Source organism: Vicugna pacos, chromosome 19 (assembly GCF_048564905.1).
Source record: "Vicugna pacos chromosome 19, VicPac4, whole genome shotgun sequence".
Taxonomy (NCBI): domain Eukaryota; kingdom Metazoa; phylum Chordata; class Mammalia; order Artiodactyla; family Camelidae; genus Vicugna; species Vicugna pacos.
In genome coordinates, this window is record NC_133005.1 from 3,542,940 (window position 1) to 3,565,148 (window position 22,209).

Consider the following 22,209-nt stretch of genomic DNA (forward strand, 5'->3'; position numbering starts at 1 on the left):
AGCCAAAGTTCTATATTTACAGAAAACTGGCACTTTGTAAATACCAAGCTGTGCTATTTCTGTTGGTGTTTCTCATCAGTATAGTGGGGACTCTGTAATGATCACGAGTGCCATTCAGAGGCTTCCGGGACCTCAGACAAACGAGGGTCACGGGCGGAGCTCACCGAGCCCTGCGCACGCCTTGCCCCGGGCTCCTGCTCCTTCCCGCGGCCAAGATGCTCAGGGAGGTGCTCTGGCCTGGTGGCCCCTGCCTGGGGTGTGGAGGGGGGGTGTGAGGGCAGACCCCAGCCACCTAGGGACTGGACCCGACTCTGGCTGACCCTGCGGACAGCACAGCTGCCTCCGCCCCGGAGCCGCACATCTGAGTCAACCCTGGCTGTCACCCCCGAGCCCCGCGCCCTGGGCAAGTTGCCCGATTTCTCTGTGCCCCGCTTTCCTCCCCTGTGCAGTGAGGAGACAAGACCTGCATCCTGGGTATCACGTCATTTACCCTTTCAGAACCTCAACTGTCCTGCAAAATGGGAATGAGGCCCGCTCACGGCAGGACAAGCCGATGTACCCGCCAGCGCTCACCTTCCGTTACCGGGTGACGTTCCCCAGTTTGTGTCTTACGAGACGTCAGACCCCCACGAGGTGGGGACCACACCTCCGTCCTGCACCGCTCACTGACAAAGCTCTCAATACACAGTTCTTCGTTTGACTGAAGCTGAGGTATTTACACAACATCAGTCTCAACATGATGTCGGCAGTTAGCTCCCTTGGACTGTTTACTCCGCCAGACCTCAGTTTACTCATCTACAAAACGGAAGGATTAGGGGAGAAGGTGTGGGGAAGGCACAGCCCTCAGCCAACGCCATTCATCCCCCTCCTCTCCCCTTCACGGCCTGGCAAGGGAACAGCCGGACTCTGCAGTGGGCGTCAGGTGTTCACACGTGCCCTGTTGCTCTCTCCCACCCTCCCTGGTAAGCATTTTAGAGGGAGAGAAGAAGTTCCTGAGCTTCTGGGAAATTCTCTGATGCACCTGGACCACTGCCGGCTCCACCGGTGGCTGAAAAATGAAGTGGGGGCATCAGTGGCTTGTTAACCTGGTGGTTGAGCTTAGAGCCGAGCAGTAAACATGGGGGGCCTTTCTGCCCCGCTCCCATCCTCATGCCTGTGGGCTCGTGCTCAGTGACGGGCTGGCTGCAGGACAAGGCCGCTGGCTGTCGAGTCAGAAGCTGTCCGGCATCCTGCCCCTCTGCGTTAATATCGGGCTTGGGGGCAGTGGCTCTTGCTTCTCTGCGGGGGCCCTACTCCTCATATGGAGCCGCTGCAGGTCTTTGTTTGGTCCATCCTGGTCATGTGACTTGATCTAACCCCAGGGCCATGGAGACGAGCCTGTTTCCTCGTGACAGGAAGGTGCAGAGGCTCCGAGGGGGCCTGGCTGCACACCAGTGCTCAAGCTCCTAACCTCTGCCTGGTGAGTTTCAGCTGAATAGCATCAACACTCCTGCGTGTTTCCAGGAACTTCAGGCTCCTCAGAAGGGGCTGAGTCCCAGGGAACTGGACGGGGTGGTGGCCGCTCAGGGATGGATGCCTGAAGTCACTCCGGAGCCCTTTCATCTCTTACTGTGGATGGTGGAGTTGGACTGGACCTTGAGAACATCTTTCTCATTTAAAAGGGAAGAAGCCAAGTTCCGAGAAGGGCGAGTTACTTACTCAAGGTCATAGAGCTGGACAGCCGTATCTCTGGGAGAGGATGACCCACCGCCATTGAGTCATCCTGGAAATCAACACGCTTAAGATATTGACATCCTCACCCAGCCACACCCTCTCTCCTTTGGTGAATGGTGGCACCGCCCGTTCGCCTCAGCGACAGAGACCCCTGGCACTCGACCGATTTGAAGACACTCAAACCAACGCAGCTTTGCTGTTGATGCCCAGAGATTATGATTTCTTTGTACCTTGTTCGAAATCTCACAACGGGGAACAGTCCAAGTCTCTGCCATGTCTCACAGTGCAGGAGTCCCCTTCCCCCGCTTCCCGTGCTGTGTCTCCATGACAACACCATCACGCAACCACATGGACGGATACACTCACAGAAGAGCTTTTTCTTCCTTTCCAACAGTTTTTTTTACACGAGGGCCAGCTAATTTCATAAGCGCTGACACGGTAAATGATCTTTTTAGTCACACTGAGTTCTTTCTAGTTTGAACAGATTCCTCTCTGAACTGCCCTGTAAAGTTACTATAGGAAGAGAGACAAGAGAATTCACTTGTTGCCATTTTTGGTAGAGAAAACATCTGGCTCTTCCACCAGCGGAGAGTGGAGCAAAACTTTCAGGCGGCAGCTGTCAGTGAGTCTTTACACGTGAGAACTGCAGCGCGTGTGAAAACTGCACAGGACAGCAGCAGAGAGGGTCAGCGTGAACCCCAAGGAAGGGCTGCACCCAGGAACCTAAGGTGGCACGAGCTTAAAATGTTTGAGGAGCAGGAGGAAGGTCTGTGGGGTGGAAGTGTGGTGAGTGGGCAGGGGCAGGGGGTAGGGGGTGGTTGGACAGAATTTGGAGAGGCTGGCAGAGCATACAGCCCTGACCCCCATGTGTGTCTGGACCACCACGTGAATGTGGACACGACGGGGGAGTCCTGGTCCAGGGGAGGGATGATGGTGGCCTGGATAATGGTGGTGCCAGCAGAGATGGGATAGGGACAGGTTGGGGGAGGAATGGTCAGGACTTACAGAAGGGAGGGAAAGAAATCAAGGCTGACTCCTGAGATGCCGCCTGAGCAACTCAGTTTCTGAGATGGCCAATATAAGGGACAAGCGGGTTTGCAGGGAAGAATGAAAGGTTGCTGTCTTTTTAAAATTCATAGCTCCATTTCAAACTAAATTCTGACACCATGTCAACCCATGCTCCCTCTTCAGTGGAGTCCTGAGTTGCCAAGGGAGATATTCCACACATGCATACACACACCTTTATCTATCCAGAATCCCACTTTCAGTAGTTGTGCCTCATATGTTAAAATTGATTGGCTACTGTCTTTTAAAAGAGGGTCATGGCATCCACAGATACGCATACACGTGTGCATCCAGAGGTGCACGTGAGCGTGGAGATAGAACTGCCCTCCGGGACCCGCCTTCTGCAGAGGACAACCCTGGGCCTCGCCTCAAGCCGACTCCGCAAAACAAAAAGGCAATGAAGTCAAACGAAGCCGGGCCTGCGTCCAGGAGAGGATGAGAGGACCCGGCACGAGCCAAAACTGCTGGTTCCGTCACCGCTTCAGAGGCCGGAAAGCATTACGCTAACTGCCAAACATCCGCGTCTGCCTTAATCCCTGTAGTCCAGAGCGCGGAGGAGGAGACAGTTGTAACAAGTTCAAGAGGGGGAGGAAAACAGATCCGCAGGCTTCTACCTTTGAACATGAAATGAGAACCATCAGAGCACTAATGAAATAGCTGACAAGACAAATTCCAGGATTACCTTTGGAATCCACTCCTGGGCGAGGAGCGGGAAGCCTGCAGGATCCTGAGGACACAGCATGAGAATCCAGGAAGCACATCCCCACTCAAGGTCCAGGGATGAGGGCCACATCTGGACCTAATCTGCATTCTCGCTTCTTGATTTCTAAGTGAAAGGGCACTTCATCAAGAAACGTATTTGCGCTACTATACGTAAAATCAACAACAAAGTCCTCCTGTGCAGCACAGAGAAGTATATTCAGTACCTTGTAACAGCCTGTAATGGAAAAGAACATGAAAAGGGACATATATGCGTGTGTAAATGAACCTCTGTGCTGCGCCCTAGAAATTAACACAACATTGTACACTGACTATACTTCAATTAAAAAAATGTATTTGCAAATGGCTCCTAGTACTCTTGGGAGAAGAGTGAAGAAAGCCTTAGGAACTCTCAAAAGAGAGCATCAGGGGTGTTGCCGGGACTCAAGGACACACACCTTGGGCTAGGAGTTGGGTAGGCGGGCGGCACCCTGGGCTCCGATTACAGCGAGTGGAAGGGCTGGTGGTTGACGGTTTTTCCCAAACATCCTCTAAACCAGCTCCTTGGGAACTGGTTCCAAATTCCCCAATGAAAGAGGAGGTGTGCACTGAAAGGGCGAGAGTCCTTGAGGTGTATGTGAAGGGGGGCATGTCTCTGCGGGTCCCTGCAGTTTCTTACAGTGTGAGAACAAGAGACCACCAGCCATGGGGACGGTTCTGGAAAACCTTCAGGAGCCTCTGAAGAGGGCGAGAAGGCCTCTGGATCTCAGGGAAAGGGTGGGGGCGATGTAGTGGAGTCCTGGCGTCTGGGACAAACAGGCCTGGCTCCTTTCTCACAGGTGGCCTCCCAGGCTGAATAGGCTTAACCAAAGGTACACCCCAAACCCCACCGCTGCCCGTTCCTTAACTGATTACACCTCCGAGTGCCTTCCATATGTGGGCACTGACTTTGGCTGCTGAAATCATACCTCAGTAGATAGAGGCCAACACTTCGGGGAAAGAATTTCACTTAATAGGGTCAGAGAACACTGTCACGGTCATTCACCAAGATGTTTGTTTAGATGCTCTGTCTCGGATGCAAATGTTCAGAAAGAGCTCTGAGTCATTGCGAAATTGTGAAACTGACACATCTCCGCAGGGGAGGGTCCCTGCCGTCACCAGATCTTGGCAAAGCCTGAGCGACTTGGGCCGCACAACACTGTGGAGAGAGCCAAGGCATGTAACAGGAGCAGGCGGCCTCTGTGCTTTCGCTGTAACCTGTTCTCCCCTGCCTTGGATGCCGGGGTATCGGGTGTTTAACTCCGTGCGTGTCTCTCGGTGCAAGCCCCTCCCCCAGAGGCCGTCTCGTTACGCGCGGGATGGATGGAGGCGCCAGCCTGAAGGAGCATCACGTTGTCTTCCTTGCTTTACTCTTACCCACCGGTGCAGTGGGCAGGCCCTACACTCAGCAGCCAGGGTATCAAGGGCACTTCATGCATTCACTTCCTCCCACACGGCGCCTTCAACGAACAGCCCAGCTAAAGAGTGGTCCCCGCTCCCTAACGCTGATCTGAGAAGCAGAAGTCTAGACAGTTTACAACGTCGTGTCAATTTCTGGTGCACAGCATCATGTCTCAGTCATACATACACACACATATACTCCTTTTCATATTCTTTTTCATTATAAGTTACTATAAGATACTGAATACAGTTCCCTGTGCTGTACAGAAGAAACTTGCTGTTTGTCTGTTTTATTTATGGTACTTAGTATCTACAAATCTTGAACTCCCAACTTATCCCTTCCTACCCCCTTTCCCCTCCGGTAACCACAAATTTGTTTTCTATGTCTGTGAGTCTGTTTCTGTTTTGTAAATAAGTTCATTGATGTCTTTTTTTTTTAGATTCCACATATAAGCAATATCATATGGTATATTTCTTTCTCTTTCTAACTTACTTCACTTAGAATGGTAATCTCCAGATCCATCCATCTTGCTGCAAATGGCATTGTTTCATTCTTTTTATGGCTGAGTAATATTCCATTGTGTGTGTGTGTGTGTGTGTGTGTGTACACTACATCTTCTTTGTCCAGTCATCTGTCGATGGACACTTAGGTTGCTTCCATGTCTTGGCTGTTGTATACAGTTCTACTGTGAACATTGGGGTGCATGTATCTTTTTGAATTAGAGTTCCCTGCAGATATATGCCCAGGAATGGGACTGCTGGATCATATGGTAAGTCTATTTTTAGTCTTTTGAGGACTCTCCATACTGTTTTCCACAGTGGCTGCACCAAACTGCATTCCCACCAGCAGTGAAGGAGGGTTCCCTTTTCTCCACAGCCTCTCCAGCATTTGTCATTTGTGGACCTTTGACTGATGGCCATTCTGACTGGTGTGAGGTGGCGCCTCACTGTAGTTTTGGTTTGCATTTCTCTGATAATTGCAGGGCTCACTCTTGATTGGAAGGGAACAGCAGGAAGCTGGGAAGTTTGTTCTGATGGTCCCTGTCTGGGCAAGAGCCGACCACAGACGGATCCCGGGCAGAACAATGAAAAGAATACAAGAGTTCACCTTCCTCATGCCTGTCACGTGCCGAGCGCTGGACTAAACACACTCCATGCCTTCTCCTAACCCACAGCAGGGCTTCCTGTGAGGTACAGACACAGACAGGGAAACTGAGGCCCCAGGCAGCATGTGGCAGCGTCCAGGCTTCACGCTAATCCCGAGAAACCGTAGAACAGGACAAGTCAAGTTCAAAGGCAGACGCGGCGCTGGAGGGAATGCACCAAAGAAAATAAAAGCTTGGGGCAAGAGCAGACCCTGCTATTCCTGGCTCTGGGGCAGGACGGGAAACGTGTGGACTGGAGAGAAAGAAAAGCGGTCTGGGGAGGGGGCGCGGGGACGGCCCGGCACCTGAGGGGCGACGCGGGTGTCGGGCCTGGGCAGCTGCACGCAGAGGCCCCACAGCTCACTCCGTGAGGGAGACACCTTTCCCCCCCTCCTCGCTCCCCTCCCCCATGTTGGTTTCAGGAGATCAGGAGGTCCCAGCAGGGGAGCCCACCTTGCTGGCATCTGACTCTCAGCCTCAGGCATCCAGCCCGTGGAGGGTGGAGCTGGGGGAAGTCTTCTGGGTGAGCTCAAGGCGTGGGCACAGGCGCCTGTCGGCTCCCACCTGGTGGCCATGGCTGGTCCGTGTCACAGCAGACAGTGTCGCCCGCACCCGGGCACTCACGTACCTGAGACCCCACCTGACAACGCCCATCTGTCTGGAGCAGCTCGTCTGCCCTGGGAGCGCAGCCCAGCCCGCGGCAGGAGGCGGGGGACAAATAGCGTGGCCGGGATCGCCGAGGCTCGTGTTTCCCCCCCGCTGCGGGGCCCCAGAGCGGTGATCTCCAGCCACCTGCCGTGGGGTAGCTGGCTTGAGCACACACCCTCGTGCTGCCTTCTCTCGTGGCCTCAGTCCCCAGGGTGGGACCATCCCCCAGCGAAGCCCTGCCCGGGACAAGGGTCTCGGCCACAGGAGCTCTTCTGGAGCAGGTCCTTCGAGGGGGAAATGGCCCTCACAACAGGCTGCAGATCGGGGTCCCTGGGGTGCAGAAGCTTCTGGACTTTCAGGCAGGTTTTTGGTTAAACTTAAACCCCCTACGTAACACAGGGGCAGGCAGGCTGGGGCGGGGGCGGGGACAGAGGGAACCAGAGCCGAAGGCCCCGCTGGACAGCACTCATTCTGACGTCCGGAGGCACGGGAAGCAGCGGCTTCATGCCGCGTTCCTCCAGAGAACGGAATCGGCATGAAAGTCTGGACGAAGAGCAGAAGCACCGAGAACCAACGCTGAGTACCCGGAGTGCTTTCTGCTACGTGACAGCCCCTGACGGACTACTTTATCCAGGTCGATTTGCGGAGCATTTGCTGAAAAGGAGTAGTTCTTCAAGCCAGGACGCACGGCAAAACCCAGCAGCGGCGCCGCGTTTCATCCTTAGCTTCTGCACTTCTGCTCTTCAGAGGAAAACATCCTACAAAACCGCAGTGCGTGCAGAGCTACCGCAGACAGGCCGTGACTGCCGGCAACGGCCTCCCAGAGGAACACGCAAATTACGTTTGTTTTCGATGTAAGAAAACAAATGAAGACAGAAGACATCAAGCAGGGATGAGCGGACTGAGTGATAAATTAGGTAAATAAGATGAGTAGGAACGTACAGTAGGCTACAGGTGACCGGTCCCCACGAGTAAACAGTGGGCGTTTAAACAGTGTGCGTGCTCTCTCTCTCTCTCCCATCACCATCTGGGGGGTCCTCGTAAGACCGAATCTGACACTGTCTGCCCCAAAGCTCATTCCCCAGGCTGCTTTCTGGGACCGCACATGAACCAGAGACAGCAGGTCAACTCGTGTCGCATGTTGGTCTGTGTCTGACCAGAAGGGGCTGGAGTCTCAGAATCGAGCACCTGCTGCAGCCTCATGCCTCTGAGAGAGGAACCTGCCTTGCAGATTGATAACAGTCATGTTATCTATTCAGCCTGTGCCTCAGAAGCAGAGCTGGAACCCAGGGTTCCAATGCAAGTCTTTTAACTGGGAGGGGGGACCCTGGGAAGTGTCCCCACCCCTCTGGAAGAGCAGGAAAATGAGCCGAGGAAGGACGGGCAGCCAACCAAGGTGTGTTACCCAGGGAGGTGCTGGATGGGCGCCTAGAGCTTATTCCTGTGCAGGCCACCCCAGGAGATATGGCGGGACCTGTGAGCACACCCGAGGCACGAGGGAGCTGAGGTGTTTATCCCCCAACCCCTCTCTGTCTAAGGGCTGCTTCTGGAGGCTGGTGGTTTCCTGGCGCTTCTGAGCTGCCCTGCATTCTGGCAGAATGGACTCTGGAGACCAGAAAAAGCCCAGAGTCACGGGGCTGGATGCTGGGCATCAGGCAGGCACACACAGTCTGTGTCTACAAAGTGGGAATCGGGGCGTGTTATCTATGGAGCATCAGACACTCTGCCAAGAGCTCTGCACGCCAGCCTTCATGCGTTCCTCAGAGCAACCGGATGAGGTGGGTGCTGTATTCACCTCCAGAGAGATGGGGAAACTGAGGCTTGGCAGGGCAAACCAGCTTGCCCACGGCTACCGAGCTAATCAGCGGAAAAGCCAGGACAGACGTGAAGGTGGGTTTCAAAGTACATGCTGGGAACCACTGTGCTTTATATCCGCCTCAGGGCCCCAGAGAATCAGCTCTCCAGCCAGCCTGGGAGCAGCCCAGCAGGCCTAATGGTTAGACCTGGGCCGTCGGCACTAAGTCTCATGCAAGGAGGGGAGGGAGGAACTTAAGATCCACCGAGACCTAATTTACTCTCTCTGTGCTAATCCCCTCAGGACACCAGTTTTCGCTCTGTGTTGACACTGAAAAATTAAGGACATGCTCAGCACTTTCCCAGAGTAAACAGGAAATTCCACAAGCCCTTCTAATCATTTTTCTCTTCCAGGGTGAAATCCCTCAACTAAACACGTCTGCCCGGCAAGCTGCCAGGACCTCGCGGACCGGATGAGGCAGATCCCCTTGAACGTCCACAGCCCTGCGGCAGCCCCTGTCCCAGAGCCCTGGGTGTGGTGGAAAGGCCAGCTACAGGGAGGCCTCGGGGACCCCCCTGTCCTGCTACTCACGAGGACGGGGCTGCCTCTGAATGGATCTGACTCCGGTCCTGTGGCAGGAGGTCCTCTGTGATGAGTTAACGCAGGTGAGCTGCCCTTAGAGGGATGTGGGGTTGGGAGAGGAGGACTGAAAAAAATAAAAATCTAACACTTCTGAGCATCTGCTCTGTGCTCCCACTTTACAGACGTGGGGACTGAGACCAGGAGAAGTCCTGTGGCTTGTCTCTAAGCACCAAGTGTGTTGGTGACATACAAGGTTTCTCACTCCTAATCTGGGTGCCTTTCTTCCTCACCAAACCACCCATCCTGGTGGCCCAGCATCCTGGCAGTGCCTTCTCTGCATCCTGCTTGTTGGAATTGCTAAACCCAGGCCGTCCCTTCCGAGGACAGAGTAAAGAGCAGCACCTCCTTCCTGGTGACCTTTACATCTGGTCTAGGAACTGGGAAAACTGAGCCTGCACCCAAAGTCTCTCTTTGACCATCTCTGCTTCGTTATTTTGTGTTGACAGATAAGCAAAGGGAGGGATGATGCTGAATACGAATTCATCCCCAGGCCTTCGAGGGGAACCCCTTACCACTTGCGGCTATTTAAGTTAATATCAATTGAAATAACATAAAATTCAAAATCAGTTCCTCAGGCAGACTAGGCACACTTCATGCTCAGCGGCCACACGTGGCCAGCAGCCCCTGCGTTGGACAGCGTGGGGAGAGGACCTCTCCACCAGCACAAGGAGTCCTATTAGAGCCCAGTTCTACGAAAGCAAACTGGAGCCTCAGAGCCAAAAAGCAAAAGGATGGCCTTGGAGAGACAAAAATAGCCCTTGAGGCTGAAGTGGGGCTTTGCTGTGTAAGCTGCCTCTCCAAGTGTGGAAAGTGGGGAGCAGGTAGGGCCCCCTCCCACCTCCTGCTGGTACCCGGGCCCCTCCATCCCCTGAGAACCGGCTAGTGCATCAATGAGTTTATTCGTTGGCTCTTAACAAAAGCAGCCTGGGCCGCAGGGAGGGGCGGACGTCCAGGGAAGCCGTTTCTCCTGATGTTACAGTTACACAGATAACACGGAGCAGCCCAGCCTCCAAGGAAATGACCTCACCCAGAGAGGCCCCTTCCAGAGAGACCCTCCCCCAGCTTCCTCAGGAACGCGTCCAGGTTAGCCGTCATTGCGCTCTGGGTGGAGGGCTGGGTTGAAGTTGGGGTTCAAGGTTGCAAAACCAAGACTCCAAGATCTGCCTGGCCCTCCTGTGCTTCAGTCACCCTGACTGATGAAGACCTGACCAAGGGGAGGTCAACCCACAGGCCAACGGTGACTCAGGCAGGAAAAACACGAGAACTCCGGGGGCTGTGAATCCAGGAGGAGTGAACACTGTGGGTCGGGGGTGAACACAGCAGGTGCACAAAGGACCCCAGGGAGAGCCAGGGCCAGCCTGGGGGCAGGGATTCTGTGCAGAGGGGATGGAGACAGCCAGGTCGTCTAAGCTGGGAGGCCGTCTACGAGGCTGGGAACACCCCCACATCAAGGAAAGGACCTAGAAAAACCACAGTTCCAGAGGGAGGAGGGTATTTGAAGAGGCTTCCCTTCCCCTTGAACCTGAATCCCACATCACCACGTCTGTCCCAGGGCCCTTCCTCCAAAGCCAGCTGGTCTCCTCTGCAGCTTTGGGGGGCACGGAGGTCTTCATGGACTCACGAGACAGAAATGAGTGAATTCCTGCGTTTAAAAAGCTGATCTGGGAATACGGGAGACTTTGGATGCAGGCTCACAGACTGGTTTCCCCAGTTCCTAGAGCAGCAGGAAAACTTCCTGGGCGGTGGAGGAGAGAGACGTGGACAGGACCGCCGACCTCGGGACCCAGCCCCGGGCATCAGCACTTGGGGGTACTGCAGGGCCCGACATCCAGGGTGCGGCTGCCATTCCCGGAGCACCTCCGTGTGCACGAGCCCTCGGGGGACGGCCCAGCATGAGACCTCTGCTTCCCAAACACGCCACCTTGTGCAGAGCCCACCTCCTTTTCATTCATGAGTCCCTGAAACAGGCACTGGACACTGGGCTGCAGTGAAGGTGGAGATACAAGCAAGGGAGCACCCCAGGGGACAGAGCTGGCCTGGGGCAGACGGCCACCTCTGGTGACCCTCACAACCCTCTGGCTTCCCAGCACTCCCAGGTCACCACGTGGTGCCTCCCACCCTCCCGTCCACGGCTCCCACTCACTCCAGACCCCCGGGACTCCGGAACGGCTCCATCTCTGGTCGCCGGCTGCCCGTTCCGGCCTGGAGTTCCTTTCCTCCCTTCTCCTCTGGAAAGTGCCAGCCTTCAAACCCAGTCCACTGCCCCCAACACCACCCCAGACGGACGGAGCCTTCCCCGAGCTCCCACAGCACGCGGCGGGGACCACGGCCGCACTCACACGGGGCAGGAGCAGTCCAGAGGTGGGCCTGCCCGTGACACAGTGGGCTCCCGCAGGATGAGCTGTGTCTGGGGAAGGGCCGGCACGGCCACATGGCAGGGGCTCAGAGATGCTTTCCAGAAGGCTGGGAAGGGAAATCTGTAGGGCGCTCCTGTGGCTTTGACGCAGGCATTTATCCGTTTCTTGCTGGCCCCAGAAAGGCCTCGGGTTAGCCCTGGCAACATTGCTTCTTCCCTCCAACAGTTCCTGCATCCGACACGTGCTGGGCATGGCGGTGGGTGGAGGGGGCGAAAACCCCCTCATCCAGTGCTGGGCAGCTTTTGTTGTTCGGTGCACCAGACACCGCGCAGGGGCTTCTCAGGAGGGGCTTATACCCTGGGGGGTAGGACTGACACAGACCTGCTCGTTGACCCGCTCTGACATGCTCTGCCCCTCCTCGCCCGAGCCTGGTCCACCCCGCACCGCCTGCCCGCACGTGGATGCCCCAGGAAGCAGGTCAGGCTTCTCTGCCTGCATCCCTCTAAGAGGCGGATGCGGGGAGGAGGCCTGTGTGGGTGGAGAATTCTGAAGTTTGCGTGCCTGGAGTGTGGTCTTGAAGGGGTGGACCCTGCCCTCGGCCCCTCGGCTCCTTGTCCTGGGGTTTCTACGAGGCGGGGCCCAGGGCGGGGTGGACTGTGGTCTTCGACCCCAGTGATGACAGAGGGTGACGCCGCAGGCTGCGAACACTCTTTTAAGCAAGTAGGGGAAAAGCACTTTTAGGCAGAGGGGGAAATGAAACTTCTTTGTCTACTTTTCCTTCATCCCCGCCTGGGCGTGCCCTGCCCCAGACAGCAGGGCCTGGCGGGACCCCCGAGTGCCAAGAGCCAGGCACACGCGCCCTCCTCTGCCTTCAGCCGCCTCCGGAGGGCCCGCGGGGTGGGGGGCGGGGGCGGGTGCGGGGAGGAGGCCCGTGCGGTTTGGGCTGAGAGTGGGTCCCTCCTGCCTCAGACGGCAAGGCGCCAGCGTGCCGACGGCTGCGGGGGACTCTGGGTCCGACAAGGGGTCTGGGTCTCCTCACCCCGCAGCAGGGAAGCCTCCCCGGGGCCGAGGCGGGCAGCTGGCGTCCACAGTAACTGCTCTGTGTGTGCGGCTCTCCTGCAGGGCAGGAGGGGTGCAGAGCCTGCTTTGCCATTTGGTCCTTTTAGAGAACGTCTTGGCTGCAAGGGTCTCCTCCTGCCGTTTTTTCTTAAGGGGAGGGTTTGAGGGGTTGGAGTGAGCGGGGAAAGCTGGGAAGGGCTGACTGCTTTCAGCAGGAAGGGAGTCCCGCTTAGAGCAGCTTATAGGCCCCGAGGTCAAATACCTTGCCAGAAGCCACACACAAGCAAGGGCCGGAGAACTGGGCTCCAGCCTGTGTCTGGTCTGACTCCAGAGCCCAGGCGACCTACTCCGGTGCAGATGGAAAAGGAGGGTCTCTGCCCCGCCCCCTGAGTCACGGTGGGCTTGTGACCACAGTGGAGTCTGGCGGAAATGATGTGTGTGGCTCCCTAGTCAGGGCGTTAACGGCCACAGGCCTCCTCTTATTCACCGTAACCCTTGCTCTCCAAGCCCCAGGCTGCCACGTGGAGCGAGGCGGGGGAGGCCACCCGGAGGTGCTCTGGTCAACAGTCTCAGCTGGGCTAGTCCCTTGGCCACCCCAGCCCAGACACCAGACGTGGGAGTGGACGTGCCCTCTTGGAGGGGCCCTCCAGCAGAAGCGGCTGCAGCCCAGCCATCACCGTCACCACCAGCCGCCCGACCGTCCCATCCCTGGCCCGCATCCTGTGGTCCAGCACTCCCTCCACGCCCTTTCTGAACGGCTGACCCACGGAACCCCAGAGCATCAGAAAGTGGTTACTGGGCGCGTCACTACATCTGGAGAATGTTTCAGAGCAATAAATAACCAGAATGGAATTAAGAGCATGCCGGGGGAGAGTGAACGCCACGGGATGGGAAAGCACCGTGACGTGCCTCGCCGAGAATTTGCCCTGGGCCTCCTCGTTCCGCCGCCACTCCTTAGAAACAACTTCACACACACGCCCTCCCCAACGCTCCACACGGGGACAAGGAAGAGCAAAGGCCTTCGATCCACGGGGCCTGCAGAGGAAGCGCTGCGGCCGCGGTGGACACGCAGAGCCGGAACCAAGTTTTACTGACCACCTACTCTGTGTCAGCCGTGGCGCCAGTGTCATTACATTTAATCCATGACCTTAACAAATACCTTGGCCCCACCGCGCGCCAGGAATGGGTCTGGGAATGAGGCCACGCACAAGACAACATCCTTGTTCTCATGTGAGAACAGTAAACACCGAGGAAACAGCTGTTAACACGTCACATACATGGTGTTCAGTGCGGTGGAGAAAGAGAAAGCCAGGTAAGGGGACAGACAGTGGCATTTTAGAAAGACTCCCCACGCAGGTGGCATTTCAGCAGAGAGAGCAGGGTCGAGAAGGGGGAGCAAGTCTGTTTGACCTTGGAGCCCAGGCTCTGAGCACGATACTAAGGAAAGAATATACACGGGCCCCCAGGGCTGCGCCGGTACACTTGGAGGTGGCCCCCCACCAGGCGTGTGAACAGGAGCGGGGAGACCCCCTGCGGGCCACTCCCCGCCCCCCGCCCCCCCCCCCCGCCAGGGCCACGAGACGGGTACTCACACAGAGCACGTGCAGGACCACCGCTCCCTGTCTCCGGTCCTCGTTGGTGAAGATGTCATTGGGGAATTCGTGCAGGGCTACAGAACGGAGAGAGAAAAGCAGCTTAGTACAGGTGACATTTTCAGTGCTGGACGGCACTGCCATCCTTGTTCTAATACGGGGTCCACGAACTTGGATGAGAAAATGTTACACCTTTGTGTTCACAAAGCTCGACCTGGAATTCAGTGTTTCACGTTAGAAGCCAGAGCCCCAGCAGACATTTCCAGGATCCGCCGTCCTGCCATCCCCCCTGCTGTCACTCAATGCTTCATCATTCCGGTGGCGCTGAGATGCCCACTTGTGACAAAGGGTTTGCGAGGAAACACGTGAGCTCCTGCCACGCAAGTCTGTCTGCTTACACTGCAGCAACGCCACTTCAACCCGTCAGTTTCCTTCTGTAACCTCACACGTCTCCTTGCAAACACTGAAACGTTTTCCTGAGCAGAGGTCTGTAGGCTTCACGGATGACCAAGGGGTCCGTGCACACACAGGGTGAGGGTCCCCGCTCTAAACCCTCCCTCCTTTCCCTGCCCTGTGCCCCGCCTGGGCCTGGGGCCTTGGGCCGTGAGTCGCCTCTTACAACCCTCTCCCTGCCCTCACTTCTTTATCACATTTCCCTCCCCTCCCCTGGAAGTCAGGTACTGCGCAGAAACCACGAGAAATGTCCCTTTCTGTCTACTTTCCAAACCCAGGACGCTGACGGCCTCTGCAGGGCCGGCCTGACCTCAGCCCGCGGGCACTCAGAGCCCCAGACTTCCCGGCGCCGTCCGGCCCCCACGTGCGCCTGGACCTGCCTGACCCAGTGCCCCAACTCGTGGTTCTGAAGAACAACAAGGGCGGCCACGGCTTTGCCCACCTCTCTCCTGAGGCCCCTTTCATGTGCAGGAACTGTCAGTGCCCTTGGGATGGGCTGCTGCTGACGGGCCGAGATGGGCGAGGCAAGGCTGACCGCAGGACGGGCGACAGATGGGCGCTGAGTTGTCAACGGCACCCCCGCTGAGCTCGGCTCCTGGCCGGCGCTGGCCCCGGCCCTGCACTTCGCACCCACTCTCCCCCTGACCCTCCCAGGAAGTGGCTACTCCCACTTTGTGAACCTGGAACCCATTGGGCAGCAGGACTGGACACTGTACTAGAGGGCCACAGCTCGGGCCACACGCCCAGTGGACCAGGCCAGGGATGCCCTCACTGCCAGCATTCCAGCACCTGGGGTCTGTTTCCAATTTTGCTCCACCAGCTGCCCTCCTCCTTCTGGGGGCTTCCTCCAAGGGGGCCTGATCTGATCTTCGTTCTGCCCCACACACCAGAGGGAAGCAGGTGGGCCGGTTTTTCCTTTGCATTTCTCTGTGCAGCTGCCACGGGGCTTCTCAGCGCCGGCCAGTTCGGGGGTCAACATGAGCATTCTACGGCCCTCCCGGCCCTGGAAGTGGAGACGGGGTGGCATGCCAAGTTACTGTAGTGACCAGGGCAGCCATCGTCCTGGGAGAGCCGAAGCCACGGTCTGCCCTGGGAGGGGCACCGCCTAGAACAATCCCGTGTGGGGACTGCTTACATCAGCGGTGGTGGGGGGAGTGAGGTGGGCACTGAGGTGGGCTCTGTCACTGATGCGCGGAAGCCGGCTACTTCCTTCCTTCCCGCCCCTCCCACTGCCTCTGGGAAGAGTGATGTGGCTTTGGGCAAAAGATGAGACTGAGCGCAGCAGGTGCAGGGAGTGAAGGCCACGGTGCACCCCCGCTATGCTGGCTCCATCCTCCCCACCTCTCTGCCAGGGCCTGCAGGAATGGTTTGATCAAAGGTACCTTGTCAGTAAGTGATACACTTATGTTTTGATTTTAAAAATCAGGCCCTTTGATTTTCAAATCCCCTGTTCACTCAGCAGTGGGTGCAGGAGTGGAATGACCATGACTAGATGGATCCTCTGGGCGTTGAGCTTTGGTGAGGGGGGTCTCATCTAAGGTGAGGTCCTCCAGACAAACCTGGGACCTGGCTGGGGTTCTTGGAGGAGACCAGGTTGGGGGCTGTGCCCCTGGATGGGGAAGGACCCACAGAGCCCAGTGCTGGCTCCGGGAGGGCTGAGCGCTGTCCAGCGTCCTGGCCAAGCACTCTCTGAGGACGGGGACGGGGACGGGGACGGGGATCACGACCCTGGTTCTCCCCTTCAGGCTCCTCCTTCCTCCCTGCTCAGGGACCCTCCGCTCTCTTTCTCTCTGGGGGACGGAGGGCTCGGCAGTGACCCCATCTTGATCTGCCCTTCATGGCCTGGTCTCTGATCCATCACCAGCTGGAAACTCCCAGTTTCCCACGACTGGTCATGAGAGACACCGGTCCTCTACGGGAGGATTCCAGCGCGGTGGCCCTGGGGCTGGGGGCTGGGAGCAGAGCAGCTGGCCCGGTGGGACCCTCTCCCTAAGCTGAATGTGCCCGCTCAGTGGCTGGGACGAAGGGTGGGTGTGACGGGGGCCAGTGGGCAGTGGGGGAGGCGGACAGAAAGCAGTCAGTTACATGCTTTCAAACTGGCTTGCTCCCAGAACGACAACAGTCTTACTTGGCGGCTCGCAGCCACGCGGAAAGAAGGACCAGGAGAAGCACGCCCAGGAAGCCACCCTGCGGGGCCCAACCCGCCTGCCCTTTCATTACAGCCCCTCTGTGAGAACACGTGTTGGGCTGATGATAAAACAGTGACAGGGATTCCAAAGAGCTAATGCACAGCCTGCAGAGAACGCACACACCTCATCCCCCTTGGAGAGATGTACCATCTTTGGCAAAAAAACAAAAAAACAAAAAACATAAGAAGAGATTTCTTTTAAAAACCGAGCTGAGGCCCTCTTCCCTTGCCCTCCAAGAGATGAGCCTCCTTTCACAGGTCCCACGTGTCCCTGTCTGCAACCAGGGCCTTCCGGGATGGGCCCCAGACCAGGGTCTGAACGCCGGCCGTTTGGGTGGGCGGTGATCCCAGAGGGTGGGAGGTGAGGTGAGGAAGGGAAGGCGTGCACACGCGGTCGGCCTTGCCGGGGCCCCTCTGGGAGAGGCTGCAGGACAGCCTCAGGGCTGCCCGTGGTCCTAAACACCTCAAGGCGGACCCTGCTCAGCTCTGTACCAGCTGAGTCGAACGTGTTCCTGGGACCAGACAAGGCCCTAGACAGAGTCACAGGTGCCTCGGGAAACCACTGGCAGTCCTGGCGTGGTGATCCCTGTGTGGCCGGCGCAGTGTCTGCTGCAGCCTGTGTCCCCCACCCCTGAGGTCTCCAGACTCCCCTGGGCAGGAAGTGAAAACAGGAGGTGCGTGACGTCTCTCTGAAGAGGAACGAGGGACCGTCACCTGCTCAGCGTAACTGGCATCAGCACACAGCTGCGGGGCATGGGGTGGAGGGGGCAGCAGGCCCCCTGTGCCCAGGCCTGTGCTGTGGGGACCCGCGTCCTGGGTCGGCACGGGAGGGCCCAGAGGTCGGCTTCCAGCAGAGTTGCCGCGCTGCGACGCTGGCTCTCACAAAGCAGTGATTCCATCCAGTTAGAAGCCTGTCTGGCTCCTCCACGAAGGGCAGTAGCAGACGCCCCCCGGCCGCGGAGGACGTGACTCGGGAACAGCCCTGTCACCAGAGACCCACTGGGGCAGCAGCTTCGTTCCAGGGGAGGGAGGCCCCTCACATGCCTCACTTATCAGCCCCCCGTTGTCAGTACACACAGTACCAACCCATGTACTGCTTCACTGTGGTGCTAAAGCAGTTCGGTACGATTGTGTTTCATCTTCCTAAGGAAGGGGTCATCCTGGGGCCCAGGAAAGGGGCCTCCGTCGGGCATCTGGAGCCGGGACGCTCAACTCCAGGCGCCCGTGGTGTGGCTCTGGGGACGTGTCACTTCATCTCTGGGCCGCAGTTTGCCTGTTGGCCCATCTGAAAGTGCCTGTGGTTCTTCCTCACTGCTCCCTCGAGTCCACCCACTGAGTATGGCTGGTGCATACAGCAGGCATCTAATAAGTGTCAGCAGGAGGAAGAGCTCTGAGATACGAGACTCAGAACATTGACTGGGGATGGAGCAGGTTGGCCTGACCCAGCTGGCCCAGCGGTTCAGGAAGAGCCACCAGCAGCGGCTGAGTTTGCTTTCTGAGGCCAAGCAACCCCCCGGCCAGGGTGACACAGACTCTGCACCCAAACACCCCTGGGAAACAGCGCTCTCAGAACCTGCAGCGGAGCTAAAACCAGAGGTTCCCTGTGATCCAGCAATCCCACTCTTGGACATACACCCAGAGAAAATGAATTTGAAAAGATGCATGTACCCCAGTGTTCACAGAACTATTTACAATTTACAATTTACAATAGCCAAGACATGGAAGTGACCTAAATGTCCATGGACAGATGACTGGATAAAGAAAATGTGCGTGCGTGTGTGTGTGTGTGTGTGTGTGTGTGTGTGTGTGTGTGTGTGTGTATGTAATGGAATATTACTCAGCCATAAAAAAGAATAAAATAATGCCATTTGCTGCACCATGGATGTCCCTGGAGATGGTCATTCTAAATGAAGTAAGAAGAGAAAGAAAAATACCATATGATATCATTTATGTGTTGAATCTTAAAAAAATGACACAAATGAACTTACTTACAAAACAGAAAGAGAGCCACAGACATAGAAAACAAACTTATGGTTACCAAAGGGAAAAGGCCAGGGCATCTGGTGAGGGCTAAACTGGGAGTTCGAGACTAGCAGATACAAACTACTGTATACAGAATAGATAAACAACAAGGCCCTACTGGACAGAGCAGGGAACTACAGCCAGTATCTTGAGATAACCTATAATGAAAAAGAATATGAAATCACTATGCTGTACACCAGAAACTAACACAACACTGTAAGTCAATTCTACTTCAACTGAAAAATAAAGACAGAGCAGCTGGAGCTGGCCACGATCAGCGTACAGAGACAGGCTGGCCCGCTGGACTGGAAGGCCCTGCCCAGAGCTTCCTGGTCTCAGTCTTCTCATCTATAAACCTGAGTGGAGCCTTCCATGCCTCCTGCAGAGCTGACGGTGGAGCTGATGCCATCCCAGCCACCCTCTGCTTGGCTGTGCTTTCTTGCACCCAAATCCTGAATAACCAGAGGCATTGGTTAATCAAGGCTTGAGCTAGGATGCTCACCCATCATTGGGAAGGTAACATTTTCCTGGGGCTGTCAGTTAGATTTTACATAAGAGCCCCCAGGAGGAGTCGGCCCAGGTCTGGATCCCACCTCTACCGCTCATGATTACCCTGTCCCCTCTCAGAGCCCATCTCCTTCATCTGTGAGCTGGGTGTGTGGGTGCATCCTGCAGGGCTGCTGGGGAGAGTACACACTGCACGGGAAACATCTCCCGCCGTGCTTCCTGGGTCCCTCCCGCTATTGCTCATCATTATAACCATAGCGGGATGCTGGTCCGGCAGGGGGCCCAGGACACGTTCCTCCCAGTGGTGGTGGTAAAATCCACCTGTCACCAGCTCCTGCCTGCCTTGCGTTGGCGTCTGTTTCTCCAGGATGGTGTTTAGTCCAAAGTTGCTGCATCACAGCGTCAGCATCTAGGTAAGTGCTTCCCGTGTTCAGGCTGTTGGGGGCCACGTGGTCCACGTGCCACGCTGGGAACAGCCACACATCTGGCTGAGCATTCCCCCAAATACCTTCAAAATCCTCAAAGTCTCTTTCTGCTCCTCTCTTCCGCTCCCCCAATTTTCCTTTCTGTACATCTAGCCAGCCCCGGGGAGTTGGGGGTGGGGGAGGCAAAGGCGAGCAGTGCTGTTCCCATGGAAACCACAGAGCCCGGAGGGAGCGGTTCCCCTTACCGCAGCAACTGCAATCAGCGCCCGGCTTCTCTCTCCTGGCTGCCTCCCTGAGGCCTGAGTTTGATGAGTCTAAATGGCGGTTTGAAGGGGATGGAGAGTATTTTCTGTTCTCTTTGGGGAAAAAAAAAAGAGGCAGTGGGGACTTTCGTGGCATCTTTAGACATACCGATCTCAGATTGATCAAATGGAGTTGCACCAGATGAAGATCAGAACGTCTCAAGAGGCCTGGCTCCCTGAGAATGTCTGAGAGAAGGGAATCTGGGCCGCTGCAGCCATCACGATGCCCCTGTCTCATCCCAGGGGTTTCTCAGCACAAAATAGCTAGCGTATCTTGACTGATTGGACTCTTGGGGATTGCCCCAAGAACTAGGGTCCTGACATCGCCCAACTGATCCCCTGCAGCAATGGGTGACATCCTGATTCTGGCTGAGGTGCTTTCATCTGCCCTGATGCTCCCCCAACCTTCCCTCCCTCCACCCCATAAACTGCTGCTCCCTCCTCCTCTGGAGTGAACGGTGAACGTGGAGAAAACCCAGTCTGCCGGGTACGGTAACACTCAGCCTCCCACGGAGCTGACCCAACCCTCTTTTCAGGGCCCTATTATACTATGTGAGCACCCAGTGACTTTCCAACCAAACTGCAGTCTTCTGCTGCCCACGCATACCTCAGACTCAACCACCCTGTGAGCTCCTAGAGGGCAGGAACTCCATCCTTTCTCTCTCTGTGGGAGGCACCCACCAGGTCCGGGTCCATGAAAGAGTGATCAACACCAAGTGAATGAACTCGGAAAGCCTTTCTCCCAGGACACGGTTTTTGTGTAAACTCAAGACAGAATTATTAGCTGAGAAATGATGCTGGGAGGGACAGTTCAGCAAAACCCCCAACAACTAGACTCTAACTCATGTGGTCTTTCAGGTTGTTGACAAACAGCCCATGTCCCTTTGCTCTGAGACCTGGAAGGAGCACACTTCTCAGTCCCCTGCGTGGTTAGGTGGGGCCAGGCAGCTTGTTTGGTTAATGAAATGTAAGTGAAACAACATGGGTCACACTTCCGAGTGGACTTTCATAGCCAGGGTCTGACTCACTACCTTACGTTTTCTTGTCTCAGTGTTCATGGAAACATCTATCAGGATGAATCTTCCATCAGCCTGGGTCCCTGACTGACTGATGTCAGAATCCCACTCCCTAATATGCACACTCAGGGCATGTAGCATAGGTAATAAATAGCATTTGTATTCTTAGCCATTGAGATTTGGGGCTGTTTGTTACCCAGCATATCCAAACCCACCCTGAGCAATGCAAGAACAAATATGTTCTCAGCATCCCCACAGCATCTGCACATGAGGCCTTGTCTTGCAGCAATTTCTGGTTTCTTCTGTCTCCTCCACTGGACTGGGGGAGGGCAGTTTAGGTCAGAGGAAATATATTCTCTGTATTCCCTGTGCTGAGCCAAGTGCCTGCAACAGCACAGTTGCTAAATAAGTGTTTGTTGCTCAAATGAACATGTTTATCATAATGGAAGGCCCCTGGGCAAAATTATCCAGAAAACAAATCTGTGTGAACATGGATATATTCACAACTTGAGAAGTTTCAGACATTTCAGTGGCCTCCTCCTATGCTCAATGAGGCTAAGCAGGACACAGGAGAACAAGGTAGAAAGGGGACAGTGATGGTACCAGAAGGGTGCAGGCTGCTATGAGGTCATCACTGGAATTTGTGTCCCATTCTAAGGACTGTTAACAACATTTGAAAATTTTATGAACAAACCAAAACTGTGCAAAAACAAACAAACAAAAACAAAACAAAACAACAACAAAAAACATACTTATTCAGCCCTTACCATGCTTTGGGCACCGTACTCAACTCCAGTTACAAAAAGATGAAGGATGCCCAGTCCTGATCACTGAGGAGTTAACAGCGGAGTGGGCAAAAGATCAGGCTGGGAGCAAGGGAACCCTCAGCTCTAAGTTCTTGAATTTAAGGAAGGAACTAATCTTTATGGAGTCCTGTTAATATATATTTATCACTTTTTCATTGCTTCTACAGGATAGGAATTACTATCCTCAACTTACAGATCAGTAAACCAAGGCCCAGAGAAGGCAAGTAGCCAGCCCAAGGTCACACCAAGGTTAGGGGGTCTGACTTCCTAGCATGTCGATTCCTCTGTATTAGAAAAGGCCAACTGACCCTTTCTTCCCCCTTGACTTTAAACGG

General features: G+C 55.8%; 1 protein-coding gene across 2 annotated transcripts in view; it reads right to left on the bottom strand.

The window, feature by feature from the left end:
• Nucleotides 1-22,209, bottom strand: part of SLC24A3 (solute carrier family 24 member 3) — a 429,317-nt gene that overhangs the window by 156,714 nt on the left and 250,394 nt on the right. For both annotated transcript variants that reach the window (XM_072943709.1, XM_072943710.1), the window contains one exon: nucleotides 14,156-14,232. In XM_072943709.1, coding sequence (XP_072799810.1) covers nucleotides 14,156-14,232 — 77 coding nt within the window. The remainder of the gene's footprint in view (nucleotides 1-14,155; nucleotides 14,233-22,209) is intronic.